The following is a 22551-nucleotide window of genomic DNA, read 5'->3' on the forward strand; positions in this document are numbered from 1 at the left end:
TGAGCATCAGTAGCCAGTGGTCTTTGTTGAGCTTATCTCAAGACATATTCCCCTTCACTGAGTCAGGGGTTGAGAAAAGGTTATAAAGGCCCTTAGCACTTACTTTGTTCTTGGAAATCATAGTATAATCCAGGTGATATTTTGATCAGTGAGACGGGATTACAGGATCCTATCCTCAACCAGTCATGCTTCAGTGTGAGGCCTCTTAAGTGTAACTGTAAAGAAGCAGCAAGCAAGGCAGCTGCAATACTTTGTTCCTAGTTTGGGCTTCAGCTTCAGGCTCCTGGGAGCTAAGCTGGATCATTTGGATAAGTTTTTGACCTAGGCTAGATTGATTTTTTACCTGAAGAGTCTAGACACAAATAAGAGTTAAATGCTTATTTCTGCTTTGTACAACAAAGCCCAAAACTCCAGCCCACATCTTCTGTTTACCAGTGTGCCTCCTGGGTGCCTCATTCAAAACTCATTTCTTTGCATTTATTGCTTGTTTATCCCTCAGAGCTGAGTTACTTTCTCAGGGTCATGCAGACAGAAGTGGCAATTTGACAGTAGGGAAATGACCAGTCTGACTTCTGGTTATTTCCTGCACAAGTTCCCTTCACATGTGTCCCCAAGAATGTGGTATAAGTATGCTTAAGATAAAGATCCCTCAGTGTTTGGAGGGGCTGCCTGAGTGGGGCTCCACTGAGCAGACATGAGCAGTCTCCTTCCCATTTGTACTTACACGTGCCCTGACCTGAGGGGATTGGAGGTGGCACTGGCCTGCACTAAGAGTACTGCATCAGCAGGAGTGAGCACAGCCGCCCTCCCTGCAGCCAGCCTTTCCAACTACAGTAATGTGCCCTAGTCAAGCCAAGTAGGAAGTGGGAGGAGTCTGGAAGGGAAAGAGGAAGAAACGATTGGAGCCTGCTCACACCAGGAGCAGGTGAGCAGGTCAAGTCTTATTCACTTTTGAGGAAAAAAGAAATGCCTAAAAGATTGGCACACATGTAACTTGCTCTTTAGGGTGCTGTAATAAAAAGGTTCTAAGTCTCGAACACACCAAATCTGTCGGAGGAGTGTCCTGACCTTTGGGGAAAAGTAACAAGAACTTTGAGCTCCCCCTAGAGGTGGGCAGTGATAAGCATCATAGTGATCTGTAGGGAAATAACTATACCTTACTTAGGCTTGCCTACCCTTTATTTAGAAACTAGCATTTTGTAACTGCATTATCCAGTATTTTCTTATACCTTTGTGAAGAAATTTGGGTGATTTATATTCTAATTAGCTATGTGGAGCCAATCATTAAGTTCACTGTTGGGCCATATAGGTTACATCCAATGAATAGAAGAGAAGACTGGAAATTGGTCATGTGTCCAAACAAGATAAACATGTTTCTTGATGAGAGCTCTAAGCTTAGTTGAAACAAACCATATCAAAATGAGAATTAATCTCTGTGCTATTACATTCCAGAGGTTTTTTTTCTTCTTTTATTCTTTTTTACGGCTGCACTGGAGGCATACGGAAGTTCCTGAGCTAGGGGTTGAATCAGAGCTGCAGCAGCACTGGATCTGAGCCACATCTGCAACCTGGGCCAGAACCTTAACCCACTGAGCCCAGCCAGGGATTGAACAATCCCTCATCCTCATGGATACTAATCAGGTTTGTTACTGCTGAGCCATAACAGGAATTCCTGTTATCAGTTTTTTTATTTTTTTTATCAGTTTTTTTAAATAAAAGTTTAGGTATTTGATTGGTTGTGTGGTGCTACCTCATTATTTTTTTTAAACCTTTGTCAGTTTCTGCTACTGTAATGCTAATGCTGTCATGTATCTGTTATCAGGTCTCCCTGTCTAAGCTGGTCACAAATTCCATAATGCTCTGATTGTTTTAATTGTTATACAAATAGGACTAAACATGATTTGTAACTTTTTTTTAAAAAAAATCAGCAACATAATGTAGATACCATTTTTTTCTCAATACAAATAGATGTTTTTTGTACTAAGCATGGGAAGTACATGTGGGCAAACTTTGGAAGGATATTATATATCCTATATCTAGTATATTCTATACTAGAATTCTCTCAGAAGTAGGACTAAGAGTGATGATGATTTTTTTTTTTACAAAGTAATTTGTGAGATTAAAAAATAAAATTAATTTTAGCTATAATCCCATTACTGAAATTGTTCTTGTAGGTATTATGGTGTATATAAAGACATCCAATACATGTTTTGCATGAGTTTGCTAAAAGGCTGTTATTACCTGTGGTTATCTCTTGTGGGATTTCTTTCTTTTTTCTTTTCTTTTTTTTTATTCAATCAGTTTTTACAGGTTTATTAGTTTTATAGTATAGAAAGGTCATTGTGTCTTTTTAAAAAATAATAATTTTTGTTATCGTAAATATTTATATACTTAGGTTCCTATAAATCTTTTAATTGCAGTAGTGGTTTTTATCTTTGCCCTTAGAGTTTTAAGATTACAAAGTGGTTGATTAGAACTGGTGATTGTTAATCTTTAGCTAATTTTGTGATTAGAGAATGTGGTCTTCATAATTAGAATTCTTCAGGGGCTCTCTGTGGCTAAACGTACGAATATTTTTTTAATTGTGTAGCTGTTTGGAAGAAATATATATTTTTATATTGGTATAAACTTCTGTGCGTGTGTATGTATCAATTACAGTTTAAAGGTTCTGTCTCCCTTCCTGCTACCCACCTCGCCTTTTTTTTTTTTCAAATCTATCAGGCATGGAAAGGGATATTTCCAGCTTCTGTGATTACTATACTTCTTTCATTCCTAATAACCTTGAAATATATAAAGTGTTAATTAAAAATCCTTTGACCATCAGGATTTATGGCTGTTAAATCTTTACCACACCTTTAATCAAATATATACCTATTATATCTTTACCATACCTTTAATCAAATATATACCTATTATATCTTTACCATACCTTTAATCAAATATATACCTATTATAAACTCTTGTTGTATTGAATTCTTTTTTACCTGATTTTACCAATGACTAGAGGCATTATTGGCATTTTCTAGGCAAGGGCCAAGCATGCTAGCTACTTGGTTGTTTGTAGGACAGTGTAAAACAAGAAAAAAATGGTCCCATAGTCGCATAATTCAGAATGTTCTGCCAAATGTTCATGGTGTTGGGAAAAAAACACTTTATTTTCTTATAGACTTAATAACCCAACTCTGTTAAGTATTTTTTGCATGTGTTTAATGTATATACCGAAGTTTACTTTGTAAGTCAGGGGAAGATTATGCTTAGAAATGTTGGAATTTTATTAAAAAATTCCTCATGATTTTGCAGTCATCAGTAATACAAGACTAAAGATGGTTATTGAGTTGCCACTACATGAGTTGCCACTACTATATACCTTTGTAAGTTTGCATTATCCTTTGTTTTGGTTATTTTGCATGTATCGTCATCATGCTTGAGCATTTACATACTGGTCATTTTTTCACATGTTGCCCACCTTTTTTTCCCCTGGTACTGCAGTGATACATATGTTAGAACGCTTGCTCTTATCCTTAATTAAAGTCAGGTGTATTCCCTCTTTGCTTCATTTTGTTTTGGTTCTGTTAGTAGGTTTTCAGGTTCTTGACCTTTCTACAGCAGTGTCTAAGCTGTTAATCCCATCCTGTATATCTTACATTTCACTTAGTATGCTTTTCTCTCTTTTTTGGCTTTTTTTTGGGGGGGGTGGGGGTGCTGCACCCACAGCATATGCAGGCTCCCAGGGTAGGGGTCGAATCAGAGCTGTAACCACTGGCCCACGCCACAGCCACAGCAATGCCAGATCTGAGCCTTGGCTGTGACCTACACCACAGCTCATGGCAACACCAAATCCTTAATCCACTGAGCGAAGCCAGGGATTGAACATGTGTCCTCATGGTTATTAGATTCATTTCCACTGAGCCCCACGATGGGAACTTCTAGTATGCTTTTCATTTTTAGATGTTCCTTTGTCTTTAGTCTTCCATTTCTCATCATGTTTATGATTTATTCTGTGTTCTTGAGCACATTTACAACAGCAGTTTTAAGGTCCAGAAAGAAATTATTCTTTTATCATTTTTTCATTTCTGGTTCTGTTTTTATTAAACCAATTTTCTTCTGGTTATGGATCATATTTTCCTGCTTCCATGCATTCCTAGTGATTTTAGAAGCCAGACATTGTGAGTTTACATTGTTGAATGTCGGATTTTGTTCTCAGATTAGTTAAGTTGCTTGAGATCAGTTTTTCAATGTTTGCTTTTAAACTTTGTCAGGAGAAATTCAATCTGGTGCTGCTTTAGTCTCATCAGTAAGGTGTTACTCTTCTGAGGACTTTACCTGATGCCTTATTAATTATGAGGTTTCACTACTCTGGCTGAGTGGGAGCCCTATTTATTCTGAGCCCTTGTAAGTTTTCTTTTCCTTTTTCTTTTTTTTTTTTTTTGTCTTTTTAGGACCTCACCTGCTGCATATGGAGGTTCCCAGGCTAGGGGTCTAATCAGACCTGTAGCTGCTGGCCTACGCCACAGCCACGCCAGATCAGAGCCACATCTGCGACCTATACCACAGCTCACGGCAGTGCCAGATCCTTAACCCACTGAGTGAGGCCAGGGATTGAACTCGCAACCTCATGGTTCCTAGGTGAATTCGTTTCTGCTGCACCATGACGGCAACTCCTATTCTGAGCCCTTGTAAGTTTTTTGATGTTTCTTTTCTAGACCTTATGGAGTGTCACATCACATATTATCAGATCAGTATTAAACCAAAGATTCTGAGTGATCTCTGTAGATCCCTTGAACTTTCTCCCTGTAGTCCATCCACAAAATCTACCTGCTTTGGCTTTCCCTAACCCCCAGTTTGTGACTCCACAACTCAGTGAGATTGCTGGCTGTATGTTTGTTCTTCCTAACTCCACACACCGTCCAGGCAGTAAGTTGGGGCAAGTACAGGGCTCACTTTCTCTTCTCTAAGGGTTCACAGTCCTGAACTCCATGTTGTGTGTTGTCTGAAAACATTTATTTCATATATTTTGTTAGTTTTCTAGTCATTCACAGCTGTGGATAAATCCAGATTGTCTTACTCCCCCATGAGCATAAGCGGAATTCCAGTTACAGATTTTTAAAATTTTGGATTTTGGCTTTTGTCTTTCATTTCAACCTTTTGAAAGAAGAGGTGCTAAGTTATGTTTTTATTGTGTACTTCTTTGGAATACCTTTATTTACATAGTTAGTTGTGGTATTCTTTGTTAATCTTTGTTTTTACTGAAATGCAACAAAAAGGAAAGGAGGGTGATTACCTGGTAGAGTTTTGTGAGAAATTAAATATTGTTTGTAAAAAGATAAGATTCAGCTTATCTAACTTTAAGTTTTCATTTTCTTCCATGCATGAAAGTTTCATTTTATACCTAGAAGGCCATGCTGGCAGCTCCTCCTGCAGCATGTTTTTGTATCCCCCACCCCTAGCAATCCCTTTTGAGATAATGTTCAAAATATAGATGATTTTTTTTTCTTTTTTTTTTGGCTGCATTCTGCCTATAAGCCTCTTTAGAGGGTAGAATTTAGACTATGGATCACCTAAATACTCCCTTGTGCTACATAGTCCCTTGACTATAGCAGATGCTGAAAAAAATGCTTAGTTTTATTGTAGGGACAGACAGATAATTGTAATGTGGTTGTTAGTAACTAGTATAACGTTGATATAGTTTAAATGTTTTATTGAATACAGGCATTTTGGCAGTGAGAAAGAAGCAGTAAACTGGACACTTAACACATAATTTCTTTATCACCCAGTGATTTATAGGACTCTGCTGCCACCTTATCCATATGATTGTTCACACCTGCTAAATTTGAATCCTCTCTCTGGCTCTTGACAGAGTTGTGATAGGCAACTTACTTAATCTCTCAGGGCTTTCCTATACTGTCATATTATTTGAAAATGATGTTTATATCATAGTGGTATTGTAAGGGTTAAGTGAGAAATACATTAATGCTCACTTAGTAACATGCTTGGCATATTATAGTTGTATATGTAGACAGCGTGTGCTTTGACATTAGTTATGTCTTTGTATTCACATATGTTATATTCTTTAAATATTAATATGCAATTATGTTAATATACTGGAGCAGGGATTGACAAGCATTTCCTGTAAAGGGCCAAATAATAAATATTTTCAGTCTCTCCTAACTGTTCAACCCTGTGGTTGTCAAGTGAAAGCAGTCAGACAATATATGAACAAATAGGCTTGGCTGGTTCCAATAAAACATTATTTAGAAAAACAGCTGGTGGGCTGTAATTTTCCAGTCTGTGTGCTAGAAGTTACTTTTATATTTCCTCATTATCGGATGTTTGGAATACATTCAGCTTATTTCATTATAGGCACATCTCAAATATTCAGGATTTGTCTCCAGATGACTGCAGTAAATGGAGTCAGTAATTTTTTGGTTTTACAGCACATATAAAAGGTGTTTACACTGTACTGTAGTCTGTTAAATGTTGCAGTTGCATTATGTCTAAAAAACAATGTACATACTTTAATTCAAAAAATACTTTATTGCTTAAAAAATGGTAACCACCATCTGAGTCTTTGCAATAGTAATATCAAATATCACAGATCACCATTAAAAATATAATAATAATGGAAACATTTGGTGTGTTGAGAGAATTACCAGAATGTGACACAGACATGAAGTGAGCAAGTGCTGTTGGAAAAATAGCACTGATAGCCTTCTTCCACACAGACCTGCCACAAACCTCCAATTTGTTTAAAAAAAAAAAAAAAAAAAGCTTCTGCAGAGCCGTTAAGCAAAGTGCAGTAAAATGAGGTATGCCTGTGTATAAATAATTCACTTACAACCTTGTTGTTGCTAATTTTAAAGTGGTTTCTTTTCAGATTAATTATTTGGACTACAGTTCTCAAATGGAATTATAAAATCAATGAGTAACCCCATAAAGTGTCTTACAGTGGTGTAAGAATTGAAGTATTTAGAGAGCGTCAGAGTTAATGATTTCATCACTTTACAGTAATTATTGTTACATTACTACCATTTATATATACTGTCTATTAATTTTCTCTTACCTGATTTTTATGCCAAGAGTGTTATATCTTTGAATCTTTGGCTATCTGATTGCGTCCTATTCTGTTTATCATAATATATAAGAAGTAGAGAAGGTCGGTAATGAGGCCTGGTGTGCCTGATGAAGTAAAAGCAGACCAGTAATAACACTGTTGTCATTCCCACCTTCACCACCAATTACCATTCTGCCTGCAAAAGAAAGCAATTATTACACCTTCTTAGGATGAAACCTGGGTGCTGATGTTTTAAAAAGGAGAGGTTGGAAGAAATTAGAGTTCCATTCTATGTAACACATTATAAAACCCTTGGTTTTTACAAATAGTATGTAGAATTTTATAACAAAGGTCAAAAACATTAAGATTTCTTACCAAAAATTGGATCGTGCTTTTTAAATCTTGCCTTTATATTGTACAATTTGGAAGTCAGTTTGTGCCTAAGATAGCTGTGCGTTGACTTAATGCCCAATAGGACCATTGACTAATGCTCTGAAAGGGAGCATTACTATTAACTTCCTTTTTATTGACTGTGTTAGAATGTTCTTTTATGTGATTAATAACAAGCATTTTTTGATCAAATAACAAAAACATTGGTGAAATAACATTTTTATTGGTCATAGGAAAGTTTATTTTTCTCTTTAGAAGAGGAAGTTTTTTGTTCTTTGATGTTTGTTGTTTATGAGAACAGACCTAGTTTATGTGTTATATTGGACCATGCCTTGAGTTCAGTATTGATGAGTGTGACGATGAGGTTAATGTCTTAAAGTATATGATAGTTACCTTAATCTCAAGAGTAAAGTGTTCTCAGGGTCCCCTGGTGGTTCAGCAGATTAGGGATCCGGCATTGTCACTGCTGTGGTGCAGGTTCAGTCCTTAGCCCAGGAACTTCTGCATGCTGTGGGTGTGGCAAAAAAAAAAAAAAAAAAAAAAAGGTGCAGTGTTATCAGATTTTTGAGGCTCTCATTAATAGTTTATTTTAAAACTGGTGTCCATGGAGTTCCCATCATGGCTCAGTGGTAATCAACCCAACTAGTATCCATGAGGATGCAAGTTTGATCCCTGGCTTTGTTCAGTGGGTTAAGGATCTGGAGTTGCTGTGGCTGTGGTGTAGGTCGCAGATCTGTAGCTACAGCTCCAATTTGACCCCTAGCCTGGGCATTTCCATATGACACAGGTGCGGCCCTAAAAAAAAAAAACTCGTATCCAGGAATCTAAGTTTTCATGAAATACTTTTTTATATTTTTAGCCTGCTCTTTGGGGTAACAACTCACATGGGTATGTGTGTGTGTACATGTGCATGATAGTTTTATTTTACCCATAATGCGTTAAAGGTTCAGAATGCTCTTGATTCTAGCATTCTTGGCTTTGCAGTAGAAGTCAGTGTCTACTCTGTCATGTTTTATTTTTTAATTTTTATTTTCATTTTTTTGTCTTTTTAGTGCCGCACCCTCAGCCTTTGGAGTTTCCCAGCTAAGGGTTTAATCAGAGCTGTAGCCACCAACCTACACCACAGCTTATGGCAATGCCAGATCCTTAACCACTGAGCAAGGCCAGGGATCGAACCCGCAACCTCATGGTTCCTAGTCAGATTCATTTCTGCTGCGCCATGATGGGAACTCCCCACTCTGTAATGTTTTATCTCTAGGTTGTCCATTATAGTAGCCACTAGGTACATAGGGCTAAAAGTTGAAAATTCAGGAGACGCATGTGGCTTGTGATTACTGTATTGGACAGCACAGATATAGAACACTTCCATCGTAAGAAAGCACTGTTCAACAACAGTACTATTGTAAACTTCTTACAGTCATGTACCTCTGATATATTTTAATGGTAATAGCAGTCAGAACACAGACACATGTGCATACTTCTCCTTTCTCCCTCCCCCTTTCATATGTTCAGTGACCTCATAACCAGCTATGTGGGTCAGTAATGTCTTCAGTACTTTGGGGGTATTGTGCCTGCTGTTTTATTCCTTGATTTTTATAATATAGGTGTGAATCTCCGTGCCACCCTCTACATCCCAGATCTCAGTCCTCTTATTATAATGATCTCCTTAACAACATAATCACCTCTAGATGTCCCCCTGTCCATGATTTCTCCCCCATTAGAAATGGAGCCTATCCTGCAGCACACTTTTCTTCCCTGCTCTGCCCTTCTCCCTTGCAGGAGGCGAGCCAGGCCGGTCAGACTGTGCTCATGGACATATCCCCTGTTAAGTGTTAGCTGTACCAGCTTCTCTACCTAACAAGGACTTGTGATGTCTTTAATTTAAGTGAATGCAACAATTTGAACTTGGGGAAGGATGAGATAAATTTAAATACTGAGCCAGTTCACTTCCAGTTAGTGAACAGAATGAATCTGAAGTTGTTGTCAGGGGTGTACATGTCACGTAGCCAAGAGCAAATTCTAGAGTTCAGAGATTAGATGTTGTTGGTGTAGTATGACTTTATTATCATAATCATTACTATTATTATTATTAGCCGAGTCTATGGGATGCACAAGTTCCTGGGCCAGGGATCGAACCCGTGCCACAGCAGTAGCAACACCAGATCCTTAACCTGCTGAGCCACCAGGGAACTCCCAGAATGGCTTTGTATTCAAATTAACCAGTTCATTTCATGAGTTAGCCAAAGAAATAATAAACTACCAATGCTGCAGGGGAAATTGGCCTAGTTGGACTTAAAAGAACAAGAAAAGATGTTTGCATCTCCAAAGTGATGCCTATGTGAGGGATTTGAATTTAAAAATAAGTGAGTTTGTGTAACTTTCAGTAGGCTCTCAGAGAGTTCCAAAAAGATAAAGTGCCTTGGACCTAGGCAGTGGAGACAAGCAAAGGAAGGTTTCCAGAGTCAAGCTGGACTTGGAAAAATCACTAAAAAGAAAATGATAAAATACAGTACTGGGTAGGTTATTGACACAACACAATACATTCGGTCAGTAAGTTTTAAAATTTAAAATATATAGTGTTCTGGAGTTCCCGTTGTGGCACAGCAAAAACAAATCTGACTAGGAACCATGAGGTTGCAGGTTTGACCCCTGGCCTCGCTCATGGGGTTAAGGATCTGGTGTTGCCATGAGCTGTGGTATGTCACAGACATGGCTCAGATCCTGTGTTGCTGTGGCGTGGGCCAGCAGCTGCAGCTCCAATTAGACCCCTAGCCTGGGAACCTCCATATGTCGTGGGTGCAGCCCTAAAAAAAAAAAAAAAAAAGAAAAGAAAATACATAGTGTTCTTTAAAGTCACATTCTTAAATTCTTATAGTATTTAATGTAGAAAGACTCTTGTAGTAAAAGTTTACTTATGTAAAATGCATATGATGGGGTCTTTCTTAATTTGGCATAATGCTTTATAGTGAAGAAACTTATAACAATGGTGAATTGTATAGTATAATTGCTTTATCTTAATGCCCAATTCTGTAACTTAGATTTTTTTTCCTTAGGAAAATGGCTCTGGTGTCAGAAAGCAAGGAAAAAACCCTGATAATTTTATTTGAACTTGACTGGAAAGTAGCACCGACTTTGGGTGTAATATGACTGATTCTAGTAGTCTCTGTTGTGTTTGGGAGCCACAGGAAGAACTGTGCATATTGAAGGTGCATAGCACAAAGCATTGCTGGTATAAGTGTGTACTATTTGCAAACATTTATTAAGAGGCCATAATTTGAATTTATTTATGACTGTTAAAATTTCATCAGGAATTATTTTCACATTTAAAATTTTTTTCCTCTTTTAGTTATTTCTGTCTTAATTTTATAGACCATCTTTAGTTTTATATACAGAAACTTATAAAAGTATATTAGAAAGTTGGCACAATAATTATCAATATTTAATGATGCTGTCATAGAGTATTTCACAAATTATTGTTATCTTTACATTCATGAATTTAGTGTAATATTAAACACTAGCATTTATTATTTGTGGTATTCCTATTTGTTAAAATACTGTCATATTGGGAGTTGCCTTGTGGTGCAACAGGTTAAGGATCCGACATTGTCACTGCAGTGGCTCAGGTCGCTGGTGAAGCACAGGTTTGATCCCTGGCCTAGAAACTTCCACATGTTGTGGGTACAGCCAAAAAAAATAAATAAAATAAAATAGTGTCATACTGGTTTACTCTGGGGAGAATTTTTTTTTAACTGAAATAATTCATGAACTTTTTAGATTTACTTTATTTCTGATGGAAGGTTGATACACAGACTTGGAATATATTAGGAAAAACATGCTAAATTTTCACCAAGAAACTAGTTAGTTGGGAAAGAAGAACTGATGTCTTTTTTTTTTTTTTTTTTTTTTTTCATTTTCTTTCGGTTATACAGCAGATATAATTTCTACAGTAGAATTTAATCATTCTGGAGAATTACTAGCAACTGGAGATAAAGGTGGTAGAGTCGTCATCTTTCAACAGGAGCAGGAGGTAAGTGTTAAAAGTTTAATATCTAAATTTCAGTTTGCTCTTGGGACTGGAGCTTATGCTGAAAAATATCATCAGAGGTTGTTGGCAATTTTTTAAAGAAGTGTTTTTATCGAGCAGAATATCCAATGTATAGATAGCTGGTTCTCTTAGCTTTGTGTACGTGTGTGTACATGTGCGTGTTGTTTTGATTTAATTGTAAAAAAGATTTGATTAGAGAAAGGGGTGGAGAGTGTGGAATAAAATGTTTTAACTGGTTTTAAGCCTTGGCCCTCAGTTTTTTTCTCTTAAAATTCCACAAAGCAAAATTGCTTTGACCTCTTCTCATTGCATAGTTTGCTTTGTGTAATTGAGGGTGGGAGGCTAGTTTAAAGAAAAAGAGCTGCTCAATTATTTTGAAATCAGTTCATACTAATACTGTGATTAAAGTATAAAGGTTTTAAATGACAGGTGCATGTATACATATGTAATGTAATTAATAAGCTTAGTACTCCTCTTAAAGTGGAATTGATTTGAAAATGTTTCCCTTTCTCTTTGAAGAAAGGAATTTCTCATTGCAGAATCTGTGATTAAAGTAGGTTTGTTTTGGGTTTGGGTATAATTTAGGCACACAATCTGATTGACAAGATTTCTCACTAAAATTTTATGCTAAACAAAATTTGTCACACTAGATTTTCCCTTACTCTCTCCCTCCATTTGTAGATCAAAGTTAAACCTTTAGAATCATTTGTTTTCAAACATCCTGCCCCTATCTATAATATATTCAAGACAACTTAAAAGTAATGTGGATAAAATCGCAGGGTTTTACAATAGCTGTCTAAATCATAACACAGAGTTAGCTTTTAAAGGATTGTGAAATTCCTTAAATAAGCAAGAATCTAGTAATAATACTACTACTTTGCACTTCTATAGCGCCTTTGACCTGAGGATCTCAAAGTGCTTTACAAACACTAATGAATTAATCCTCACAACACCCAGTGAGGTAGGTAATTTAATTTTAAAAGAAATGATTAATAGTGTCTGATTAGAAGATGCACAAACACTAAATGTGTCTACTTTTATCTATTACTTTTTTGGTTGGAAGAAAATATGAAAGTAAGCCTCAAGCTTTTCTTGACAAAGAATGTTCTTGCGGGAAAGGGGTCCAGATCAGTTTTCTGTTCTATTTTTCAAGCAGCTGAAAACTTGACCATAAGAATCTTGAAGTGGAACCATATAGATCATTACAGGTTCCCTTTTTTACAAATGAGAAAGTTAGGATATCAAGAGATCACTTGATTTACTTAGTGGCAAAACTAACAACCAGAACCCAGAACTTCCACCATGTCATCTTTCAGTGTGCTTTGATGCCTTTCACATTAGTTAACCAAAATGTGAGTGTTAATTTTGTTATTCAGAATGTAGAGCTAGCTTAGCCGTAGGCATTCTTTGCCCTTCTGTGGATTTATTTTTTGTTTTTTTACTGAAAATTAATGGCATGCTATATGCTTTTTGTTTTAAAGAAAGGTGTTTGGAGAAAAACATTTAAAATTAATTTTCCTTCCTGAGCAGTTCCATCTTGAAGGGCTTACACTGGGGGTGTCTAAGACCCTACATTTTAAATTGGGGCTTTATGTTGTTTAAAAGTGTAAGTGGGAGTTCCCGTCGTGGCGCAGTGGTTAACGAATCTGACTAGGAACCATGAGGATGCGGGTTTGATCCCTTCCCTTGCTCAGTGGGTTAACGATCCGGCATTGCCATGAACTGTGGTGTAGGTTGCAGATGTGGCTCGGATCCAGTGTTGCTGTGGCCCTGATGTAGGCCAGCAGCTTCAGCTCCGATTAGACCCCTAGCCTTAAAACTTCCATATGCCATGGGAGTGGCCCAAGAAATGGCAAAAAAACAAAAAAAAAAAAAAACAAAATAAAAGTGTAAGTTACCTGTCATTCTTAAAACTGCATTCAAGAATTCAAGACAGGAGTTCCCATCGTGGCTCAGTGGTTAACGAATCCGAGGACTAGGAACCATGAGGTTTCGGGTTCGATCCCTGGCTTCGCTCAGTGGGTTAAGGATTGAGTGTTGCTGTGAGCTGTGGTGTAGGTCACAGACGTGGCTTGGATCCCGCGTTGCTCTGGCTCTGATGTAGGCCAGTGGCTACAGCTCCAATTCGACCCCGAGCCTGGGAACCTCCATATGGTGTGGGAGCAGCCCAAGTAATGGCAAAAAGAAAAAGAATTCAAGACAGAAATTCATTATCTAGAACATCAGTTTAGTAGCATGTTTTGAGAATTACTTTGTGTAAATGTCAGAGTATTTTTTTAAGTGATAGATTATGTAACGATGGCAGTTATTGACTTTTCCCCAAAAAACTTGATCTTAATATTAATTTGACTTGTTTTACCTATTTTCCACATTTTTAAGGCCTATCTTATCCTGGAGCTTTTAATATTAGTGCTGTCTTCAAGACATTCAGTGTCTATGTCATTGATGGGTTGGGTATGGGTATTCTACATATACATGTAAATGTATATGTACCCTACACATGGAGGCACCTTTATTTTAGTACATAACATATTTAGATTAGATTTTCTGAATTTGTGGCTTTTAATAGCGTTAAAATAGTGTTACATTTGAAAAGTGAAAGAGAACTTGGAGATAATTTTTTCCTAATGTTCAGATAAATCCGAGCAAAAGTTTATTCGATAGGGTTGTATTGCTTAGTTTAACAGTAAAGGTCTGGGATTAGAACCTGAATCTCTAAATTTCAGGCCAATTTTTGCTAACAGCCGCAGCTGTTACACATGCATTCCAGGGTACACTAGCACTTAACAAAGTGAGCACTTCTTAGATGCTTCTTAGATGCTTTGCTAGCTCTCTTTGCAAAACACAGTGGCATTTGAACTACTGTGGCTTTATCCTCCCACCCAGTGGCAGGGTTTCTTGCTAAATCTAAACTTCACTTGACTGGGGACCAAAATATTTCCACTCACTCCTTTTATTGTCCTTAGTTAAGGAGAAAAAGTCATACTGTAGCAGCAGTGAACCTGGCACATCAAACTTTGACATATTTAACCCACCTTTCCCTCACTTCTTTTACCCTTAAGATGTGGTGGGTCCCCTTCCTATTATCTTGTTTGGTATCCCTTGCTGCCTGTCCATCTGTTCTCTAGTCAGAGAGAGTGGTCATTTTCAGGGTCTTTCATTCAGTTGTAGTTTATTTCAACCTGGTGATCCTGTAATTAACATATGTGAATAGTTTTTTGTATGTAGAATCTCTGTGATAGATGGCTGCCCCCTTGTGGCTTAAGTTGTTACGGCTTGCTCTAGGCTTCCTGATGGGAGGGACTGGTCCCTGCCCACTGGTGGGTGGGACTGGGTCTTAGCTCCCTGTGGGTGGGGCTTTGGGTAAGATTCTAGGTGGCTGTGTGCCTGGGGGGGACTTTAGGCCACTTGTTTGCCCATGGGTGGGGCTAAAATCCCACTCGGATTATTGTTTGCTTCTCAACCTTGATGGGAGGGGCAGATTTTTAAAAAATGGCCACCTCTAAATGAGCATACACTGATGATTATTCGTGAGACCTTTGCCTCCAATGTCCTTCCCCCACAATGAGCCACACTCACCCCCTCTTCTCCCAGGAGACCGTCCAAGAACTGCAGTCAGGTCTGACCCAGATTCCTATGGAGCCTTTGCTTTGCCCTAGGACCCAGTGCACATGAAAGCCTGTGCGTGCGTTTCAAGAATAGGGTCTTGGTTTACCCCAGTCCTGTGGAGCTCCTGCGTACAAGCCCCACTGGCCTTCAATGCCAAATGCTCCAGGGGCTTCTTCCAATGCCATATTCCCAGGCATGGGGAGCAGATGTGGGGCTCAGAACTCTCAATCCCATAGGTGAGTCTGTGATACAGTTACTTTACAGTCTGTGGGCCACCCACCCAGTGGGTATGGGGTTGCTTATATAGCATAATCGCCCCTCCTACTGTCTTGATGTGGCCTCCTCTGTCTTCTGGAATAGGATATCTTTTTTGATTGTTTTGCTGTCTGGTTGAAGGTTGTTCAGGAGTTGGTTGTGATTTTGTTGCTTTTATGAGAGAAGGTGAGCTCTACCATCTTAATCTCATCTCAGAATCTCTGTGATAGAAACAAGGCATGTAGGTAAATTGAGTCAGGAGCATAAATCAATTTCCATTGAGGTATTACACCCATCATGTAGTCAGTAAGAGCCCCAAATTTTGATGTCTAATCCAATGTTATAGCGTTTCATGAAATAGGTGACCCCTCTTACTAATTTTCACAGCTTATATGTAATGGCTTTTAACAACAAATAATGTAATATATTGTTTTCGATAATGAAGATTTCAGGAGAGATTGCAGTCAACTGCTAGAATAGATTGTGGTGGTCTTTAGTTTTTAAGGGATCTTTTTTTCTTAATTTTTTTTTTTTTTTACAGAATAAAATACATGTATTTAAACACAGTTAGATTCACACAGATTATTATATCATGGATCTTAAGAAACAGATTAAGTGACTCTCTGGAGAAGTGGAATGGAAAATATGCTGAGACAAATAGGAAGTTTATTCTATACTTTATCCCATTTTATATGGCTTTCATCTTTACTATTTAGTATTATCTATTACATTTCCATTTTTATTTAAATATTAGCATTATATTAAAATTGTGTATATTATGCAACTAAAATTTATAAAGAAGAAAGCCTTATATACCATTAAATATTTTATATAGCATAAGAAAAAGAATAACTTAACTGGTAAGAATAACAAAAATAACACACCCTCTGAAAATAAGTAAAATATAAAATGCATAAATTGGTTAAAAAACAGTGTAGCTATATAAATATGTCCTCACAATTTGTCACATCTTATTGATTCTTCAATATAGGCATTACCCCATTCTAGGTGATGTGATAAACAAGACATTATAGACCTTACATTGTACCATAGAGAGAAATGATTATTAGTACAATTGTAGGACTATATTATTTAATTATACAGTTGCATTATTTAATTATAATTATCACAAATTCTTTGATGGAGAGGAAATCAGAATCAGATGTAAGAAGACTTCAGCATTCCAAGAATGATGTCAAATGACCCCCTTCATGGTGGATTATGCACTTATTTACTATGAGATATATTTCTTCTCCAGAGATTCCTTGTTTGTATATCAAATGTAGATTTTTGGTTTGCAGGTATTCTGAAGTTTTGATATAAGAGTCTATATGTATACGAGATTATTTTCAGTTGTTGTTCTCTTCATTGCAAGTTCATCTCCAGGGTCCTGCATTTGTATCCACCTCTTCTCATGATTTCTGATTTTGGTGGCATAATTGTGCATGGATGATTTTGTATCTTTACTGTATATATACCTTTACTGGTGAGCCTTGTCATTTGTGGAATTTTTGTTTCCTGTTGCTGTGTTTTCTTTTCTGCCTAGAGAAGTTCCTTTAGTATTTGTTGTAAGGCTGGTTTAGTGTTGCTGAATTCTCTCCACTTTTGCTTATCTGTGAAGGTTTTGATTTCTCCTTCAAATCTGAAGGAGAGCCTTGCCGGGTAAAGTCATCTTGGTTGGAGGTTTTTTCCTTTCATCACGTGAAGTGTATCACGCCACTCCCTTCTGGCCTGCAGAGTTTCTGCTGAAAAATCTGCCAATAACCTTATCGGGGGTTCCCTTGTATGCTACTTGTTTCTTTTCCCTAGCTGCTTTCAAGATTTTCTCTTTGTCTTTAATTTTGGTCAGTTTGATTAATATGTGTCTCGGTGTATTCCTCCCTGGGTTTGTTGTATATGGTACTCGTTGTACTTGCTGGATTTGAGTGAGTGGTTCCTTTCCCATGTGAGGGAAGTTTTTGGCTGTTATCTCTTGGAATATTTTTTCTGTCCCCTTCTCTCTCTCTTCTCCTTCTGGCACCCCTGTAACAGGGATGTTGGTGTGTTTACCGTTGTCCCAGAGTTCTCTGAGACTCTTCGTTTGTTTTCAGTCTTTTTTCTCTTTTCTGTTCTGGAAATCCGTAATTTCCACTAATCTGTCCTCCACCTCGCTTATTCGTTCTTCTGCCTCCTGTATTCTGCTGTTGGCTGCTTCTAGTGAGTTTTTTATTTCAGTGATTGTATTTTGCATCTTTTCTTGTTTAAGTTTGATATCTTGTATCTCTCTGCTCAGTGTTTCCTGTAAGTTATCCATCTTTGCCTCCAGTTTATTTCCAATGTCTTGCATCATCTTCAGCATCAACAGTCTAAAGTCTTTTTCCTGGAGGCTGAGCATCTCCTCCTCACGTAGCTGATTTTCTGGGGTTTTTCCTTTCTCCCTCGTCTGAGTTATAGTTCTCTGTCTTTTCATTTTTGTAGGTTTTTGGTGTGGTGACCTTTTTTACAGATAATAGAGTTGTAGCCTCTTTTACTTCTGGTGTCTGCCCCCCTTGTGGCTGAAGTCAGTGTGGGGGCTTGCTGTAGGCTTCCTGATGGGAGGGGCTGATGCCTGCCCACTGGTAGGTGGAGCTGATTCTAATCCCTCTGGTGGGTGGGGCTTAGTCTCTGGATGGGATTAGAGGCAGCTGTGTGCCTGAGGGGTCTTTAGGCAGCCTGTTTACTGAGGGGCAGGGCTGTGATCCCACCTGGATTGTTGTTTGCCCTGGGGCTTCTCAGCACTGACTGACGGGTGGGGCCAGATTTTCCCAATATGGCCACCTCCAGAGAAAGGCACCTGCTGAATATTCCCGAGAGCTTTGCCTTCAATGTCCTTCTCTCACGACAAGCCACATTCTACCCCTGTTTTCCCAGGATGTCCTCCAAGAACTTCAGTCAGGTTTGACCCAGATTCCTACGGAGACCTTGCTCTGCCCTGGGACCCAGTGCACGTGAAAGTCCGTGTGCGCCTTTTAAGAATGGGGTCTCCGTTTCCCCCAGTCCTGTGGAGCTCCTGTGCACAAGCCCCACTGGCCTTCAATGCCCGATGCTCCAGGGGCTCTTTCTCCCAGTGCCAGATCCCCACACATGGGAGTTTGATGTGGGGCTCAGAACTCTCACTCCTGTAGGTGAGTCTCTGTGAACCAGTTAGTTTCCAGTCTGTGGGGCTTCCCACCCGGGAGGTATGATGTTGTTTATATCACGAAATCACACCTCCTACCTCTTGATGTGGCCCTCCTCTTTTTCTTCTGGAGTAGGGTATCTTTTTTAAGGTTTCTGGCCCATTTGGTTGAAGATTGCTCAGCCTTTAGTTGTGAATTTTGTTGTTTTTAGGAGAGAAGTTGGGCTCCAGTCCCTCTATTCTGCCATCTTGATCTGCTCTTCTTTAAGGGATCTGTGTTTCCATGGATGGTCATATTAGGTGATCAGGTGTTGAAGTAGCTGGTTTCCTGTTGGCTTTGGATTTCTCAGACCTTCAAATTTCTCTGAGGCTTTTTGATGTACATGATAAGCTAAGGTGTATGTGGGGGGGGGAAGTGCTTATATTGTTAAAGGACAATTAAGGAGAAAGGTGAGAAGAGAGATTATTCCTTTTTAATTTCTTTCTGGGTTCTTTCTAGGTTGTTATGCAACCTTTGTTTTCTATTTCCTATGACTGCTGGTAAATGGGATTTTTTTTTGTTGTTGTTCTTAATGTAGTATTCCCAAAAGACCTTAATAGATGTAGAAGAACCTTAGCATGCTTATCGCAAAAGATGGATAGTACTTCGGAGTTCCCTGGTCACGCAGTGAGTTAAGGATCTGGTGTTGTCACTTCTGTGGCACTGGTTCCATCCCTGGCCAAGGCATGGCCACCTCCCCCCCAAAAAAAAAGCTCAAGTAGATGGTGTTGTTAATATGGTTGTGTTCTCTTTCTAAATTATTTGGAAAGACTAGAATGGGACTCAAAATCAGCAAGATGTGATTTAGCAATATTCAGGACCATTTATGCAAACTTGGCTTATTTTGATGTTTATTTAATTGGAGGAACAGGGCTTCTGTTTAGGATGATGTGCAGCATTCACATAACGGGGTACTTTGTGCCAAGCAGAATAGCAGATTTAGAAATGTTGGTGAGAGTTCCCTTCATGGCTCAGTGGTTAACAACCCCAACTAGGATCCATGAGGATGCTGCTTTGATTCCTGGCCTTGCTCAGTGGGTTAAGGATCCAGCGTTGCCATGAGCTGTGGTGTAGGTCGAAGATGTGCGGCTTGGATATCGCATTGCTGTGGCTGTGGTGTAGGCCAGCAGCTGCAACTCTGATTTGACCCCTAGCCAGGAAACTTCCATATGCTGCAGGTCTGGCCCTAAAAGGACATGCACGCGTGCGCTGCTGAGAAATAGTTGAAGGGTATAGCCAGAAGAGACTATGAAGAATCTTGTACTTGGGGTTCATGTGGAGAAAGAGATTAATTTATTTTGTGTATGAAAATAAATACACAAGAGTCAGATGCCCATCTGTCAGGGGCAGTGTGGTAAGAGTACAAGAAGTTCAAGAAAATACCACTATGGTTTCTTCCAGATCATAGTATCTGTAAAATAAGGTTCCTTTTCTAAGCCACCAGGGCTCAACTGTTTTTATTTTTCATTTAGTTTTTGATCTAAAGTTGTGCTTTCAGACTTCTAACTGTTAGGGTTACCTAAACATGTGCCTAATTGCATACAGATTTTAACCAAAATGTTAAAATTCACATTCCTAGATTGCACCTCAAAACAACTAAATCAGAACACTGGAGGCCTAAGCCTCCATCACTTTACTTTTTTTTTTTTTCTTTCAAAGTCTTTTCAGGACTTCACCAGATAAAAAGTGTCAAATTAAGACTGAGTGCGTTCCAATGCCAGGAGAGCAATACAAACTCCAAAATATAGCTTCAAGTTGCTATTACCTAAAGATATGTTTTCCCAAGATATGTAGAATCATAAGTGTATAGTTAAAGTTCCACGAATTTTCACAACAAATATACTTTGTGTAACCACCCCCCGGGTTAAGAAATGGGATATTCTGGCACTCCAGAATCCCTCTCTATCCTCTTGTCATTAATGCCCTCTTATCCCAACCTAACAGACTTTTGGGGGGGGGGCTGCACCTGTGGCATGCTTAAGTTTTCAGGCCTGGGTTTAAACTGATGCCACAGCTGTAACCCAATACTGACAATGTCGGATTCTTAACCCACTGAGCCATAAGGGAACTCCAATCCTTAGACTTTTTAATAGTAGTCATCAACAAATGATTTCTTCTCTGTATCAGGGAGGGAAAAGTGAGTTTGAAAGACTGAGCATTTAAAGATCCGAGTTCTAGTCCTCATTTGTGTTTATTCATGAATTTGTGTTGCCACCTGTCTTGTTCAGCCATCTGTTGTCTAGATTTCCATCCAACCAGCCATCAACACTTATCAGTTACCTACTAATCTTTTGAGGTTCCAACTCATTAGAGTGTTTTCCAGAAGTGGATTAGCACTTAAAGTACCCTTGATGGTTACTGAGTATATCAGTATGAGTGTTGATAAACAACTGTTAGACAGGATAAGATTCCTTTAAATATTATTTTTCCTAAGGCCAGAAATTAGATCTTTAAAGGATGTGTTTGACATATTAAAGTAAAATTTTCTCATTTTACCTGTTGCCTGGAAATTTGGATTAAACTTATTTCTTACATTGTCCAAAAACATTCCACCCCAGCAACAAAAAGCAGATCCAAATCTATGACAGGTAATACCCAGTAATTTTAGAATTTGCTTACTTTCTCTTCTCTGTGCCATCTTCTTTCCAAACTCACACATAAAACACTTCTCTATTGTATTCTTATTGTAAGTAATTTCCCCTTCTTAATTAAAAAGTTATGTTAGTTGTAGACAGTTTAGGAAATAGGACATAGGACAAGAGGTTAAGAATGCCGCCTGTAAATTCACCAAACAAAAACAAATATTTGATGTATATCACAGATCCATCTTTCTAAAATGAGAGTTTAATGTGTTTATGGTTATATGGTTTTTCCCCTCAGGTGTACTGTATGTGAAGACCTTTAATGTATTAAACATTCTAAATAATCATCATGAATGATTACGGGGCATTTATCACAGAGATATACTGAAGTTCACTTAATGTAGTCTCAACTGTTAGATGCTTAGATTGTTTATTTCTTGCTATATGTCCTCCCCACGGTATCATCAGTAACACAGTGAAACATTCTTGTAGTTGAATCTTTGAAGCATCTATTTCCTTACTTCCTAGAAATAAAGTAACTGAGTCAGAGACAGTGTGAACATTTTAAAGTCTTACACCGGCCAAATCCCTTCTAGAAAAATTTAACATTTATACTTCAACCAAATTGAAATATGAAAAATTTTGAGACTTCCCTATTCTTCACTTCTAAATATAGGGGAAAAAAATAAAAGCAACACATTGATAGTTAAAAGGGTATTATTTTACTGAGTTCTAGTTTACCTCTCAATACCCACAGTAATTAAAATTCTTGCTCTGTGCCTTGTTTTTCTATTGGTATATTTATTAATTGATTTGTAGAGACTGGATATTGTGAGGGGCATCAGTTTTTTTTCTCACGAGACAGTATGTTTTTCATCTTTATAAACTGGCTGCTTTTAAGTTTTGTTTACTTTGTTGTTGTTGATTTCCTGCCTCCAAATTATGTAAACATGTACCCATATTTCACTTGTTCCCATTTAAATTCACTATCTAGTTGGAATTTGTTACCCTAATTGTAATGCGGTGTATGATTTAAAGACCTTCTCCATCCACTCCCAAATTGCCAGGCAGATTATTAACGACATTATGTATGAAAATCTTTTCACATTGATTTTATTTTCTTATAATGATTTTAATTTTTTTCCATTATAGTTGGTTTAGTGTTCTATCAATTTCTACTGTACATCAAAGTGACCCAGTCCAACGTATATATACATTCTTTTTCTCACATTATCCTCTATCATATTTCATCATAAGTGACTTCACGCTGATTTTAAAAATGCACTTTTATCAGACTGAACATACTTTTATAGAGTTGTATCTAATCTTCATTGTATTTTATTTTTTCAGTTCTTTAAGGATGTTGAGTTAATCTTTCATGTTTCTTCCATATTGCCATTGAGTTGTATGGATTGGCTTTGAAATTTATTGAAATAGAGTTCT

The 22551-nt window shown here is 37.9% G+C and overlaps 1 protein-coding gene across 6 annotated transcripts in view; it reads left to right on the forward strand.

The window, feature by feature from the left end:
* The window catches only part of PPP2R2A (protein phosphatase 2 regulatory subunit Balpha), an 88354-nt gene that overhangs the window by 38674 nt on the left and 27129 nt on the right, over positions 1-22551 (forward strand). For 4 of the 6 annotated variants that reach the window (NM_001164020.1, XM_013982663.2, XM_013982664.2 and 1 more), the window contains 1 exon segment: positions 11371-11468. The exons of 1 other annotated variant lie outside the window; for it this stretch is intronic. In NM_001164020.1, coding sequence (NP_001157492.1) covers positions 11371-11468 — 98 coding nt within the window. 6 annotated transcript variants of the gene reach the window in all.

This window comes from Sus scrofa, chromosome 14 (assembly GCF_000003025.6).
Source record: "Sus scrofa isolate TJ Tabasco breed Duroc chromosome 14, Sscrofa11.1, whole genome shotgun sequence".
NCBI classification, from domain to species: domain Eukaryota; kingdom Metazoa; phylum Chordata; class Mammalia; order Artiodactyla; family Suidae; genus Sus; species Sus scrofa.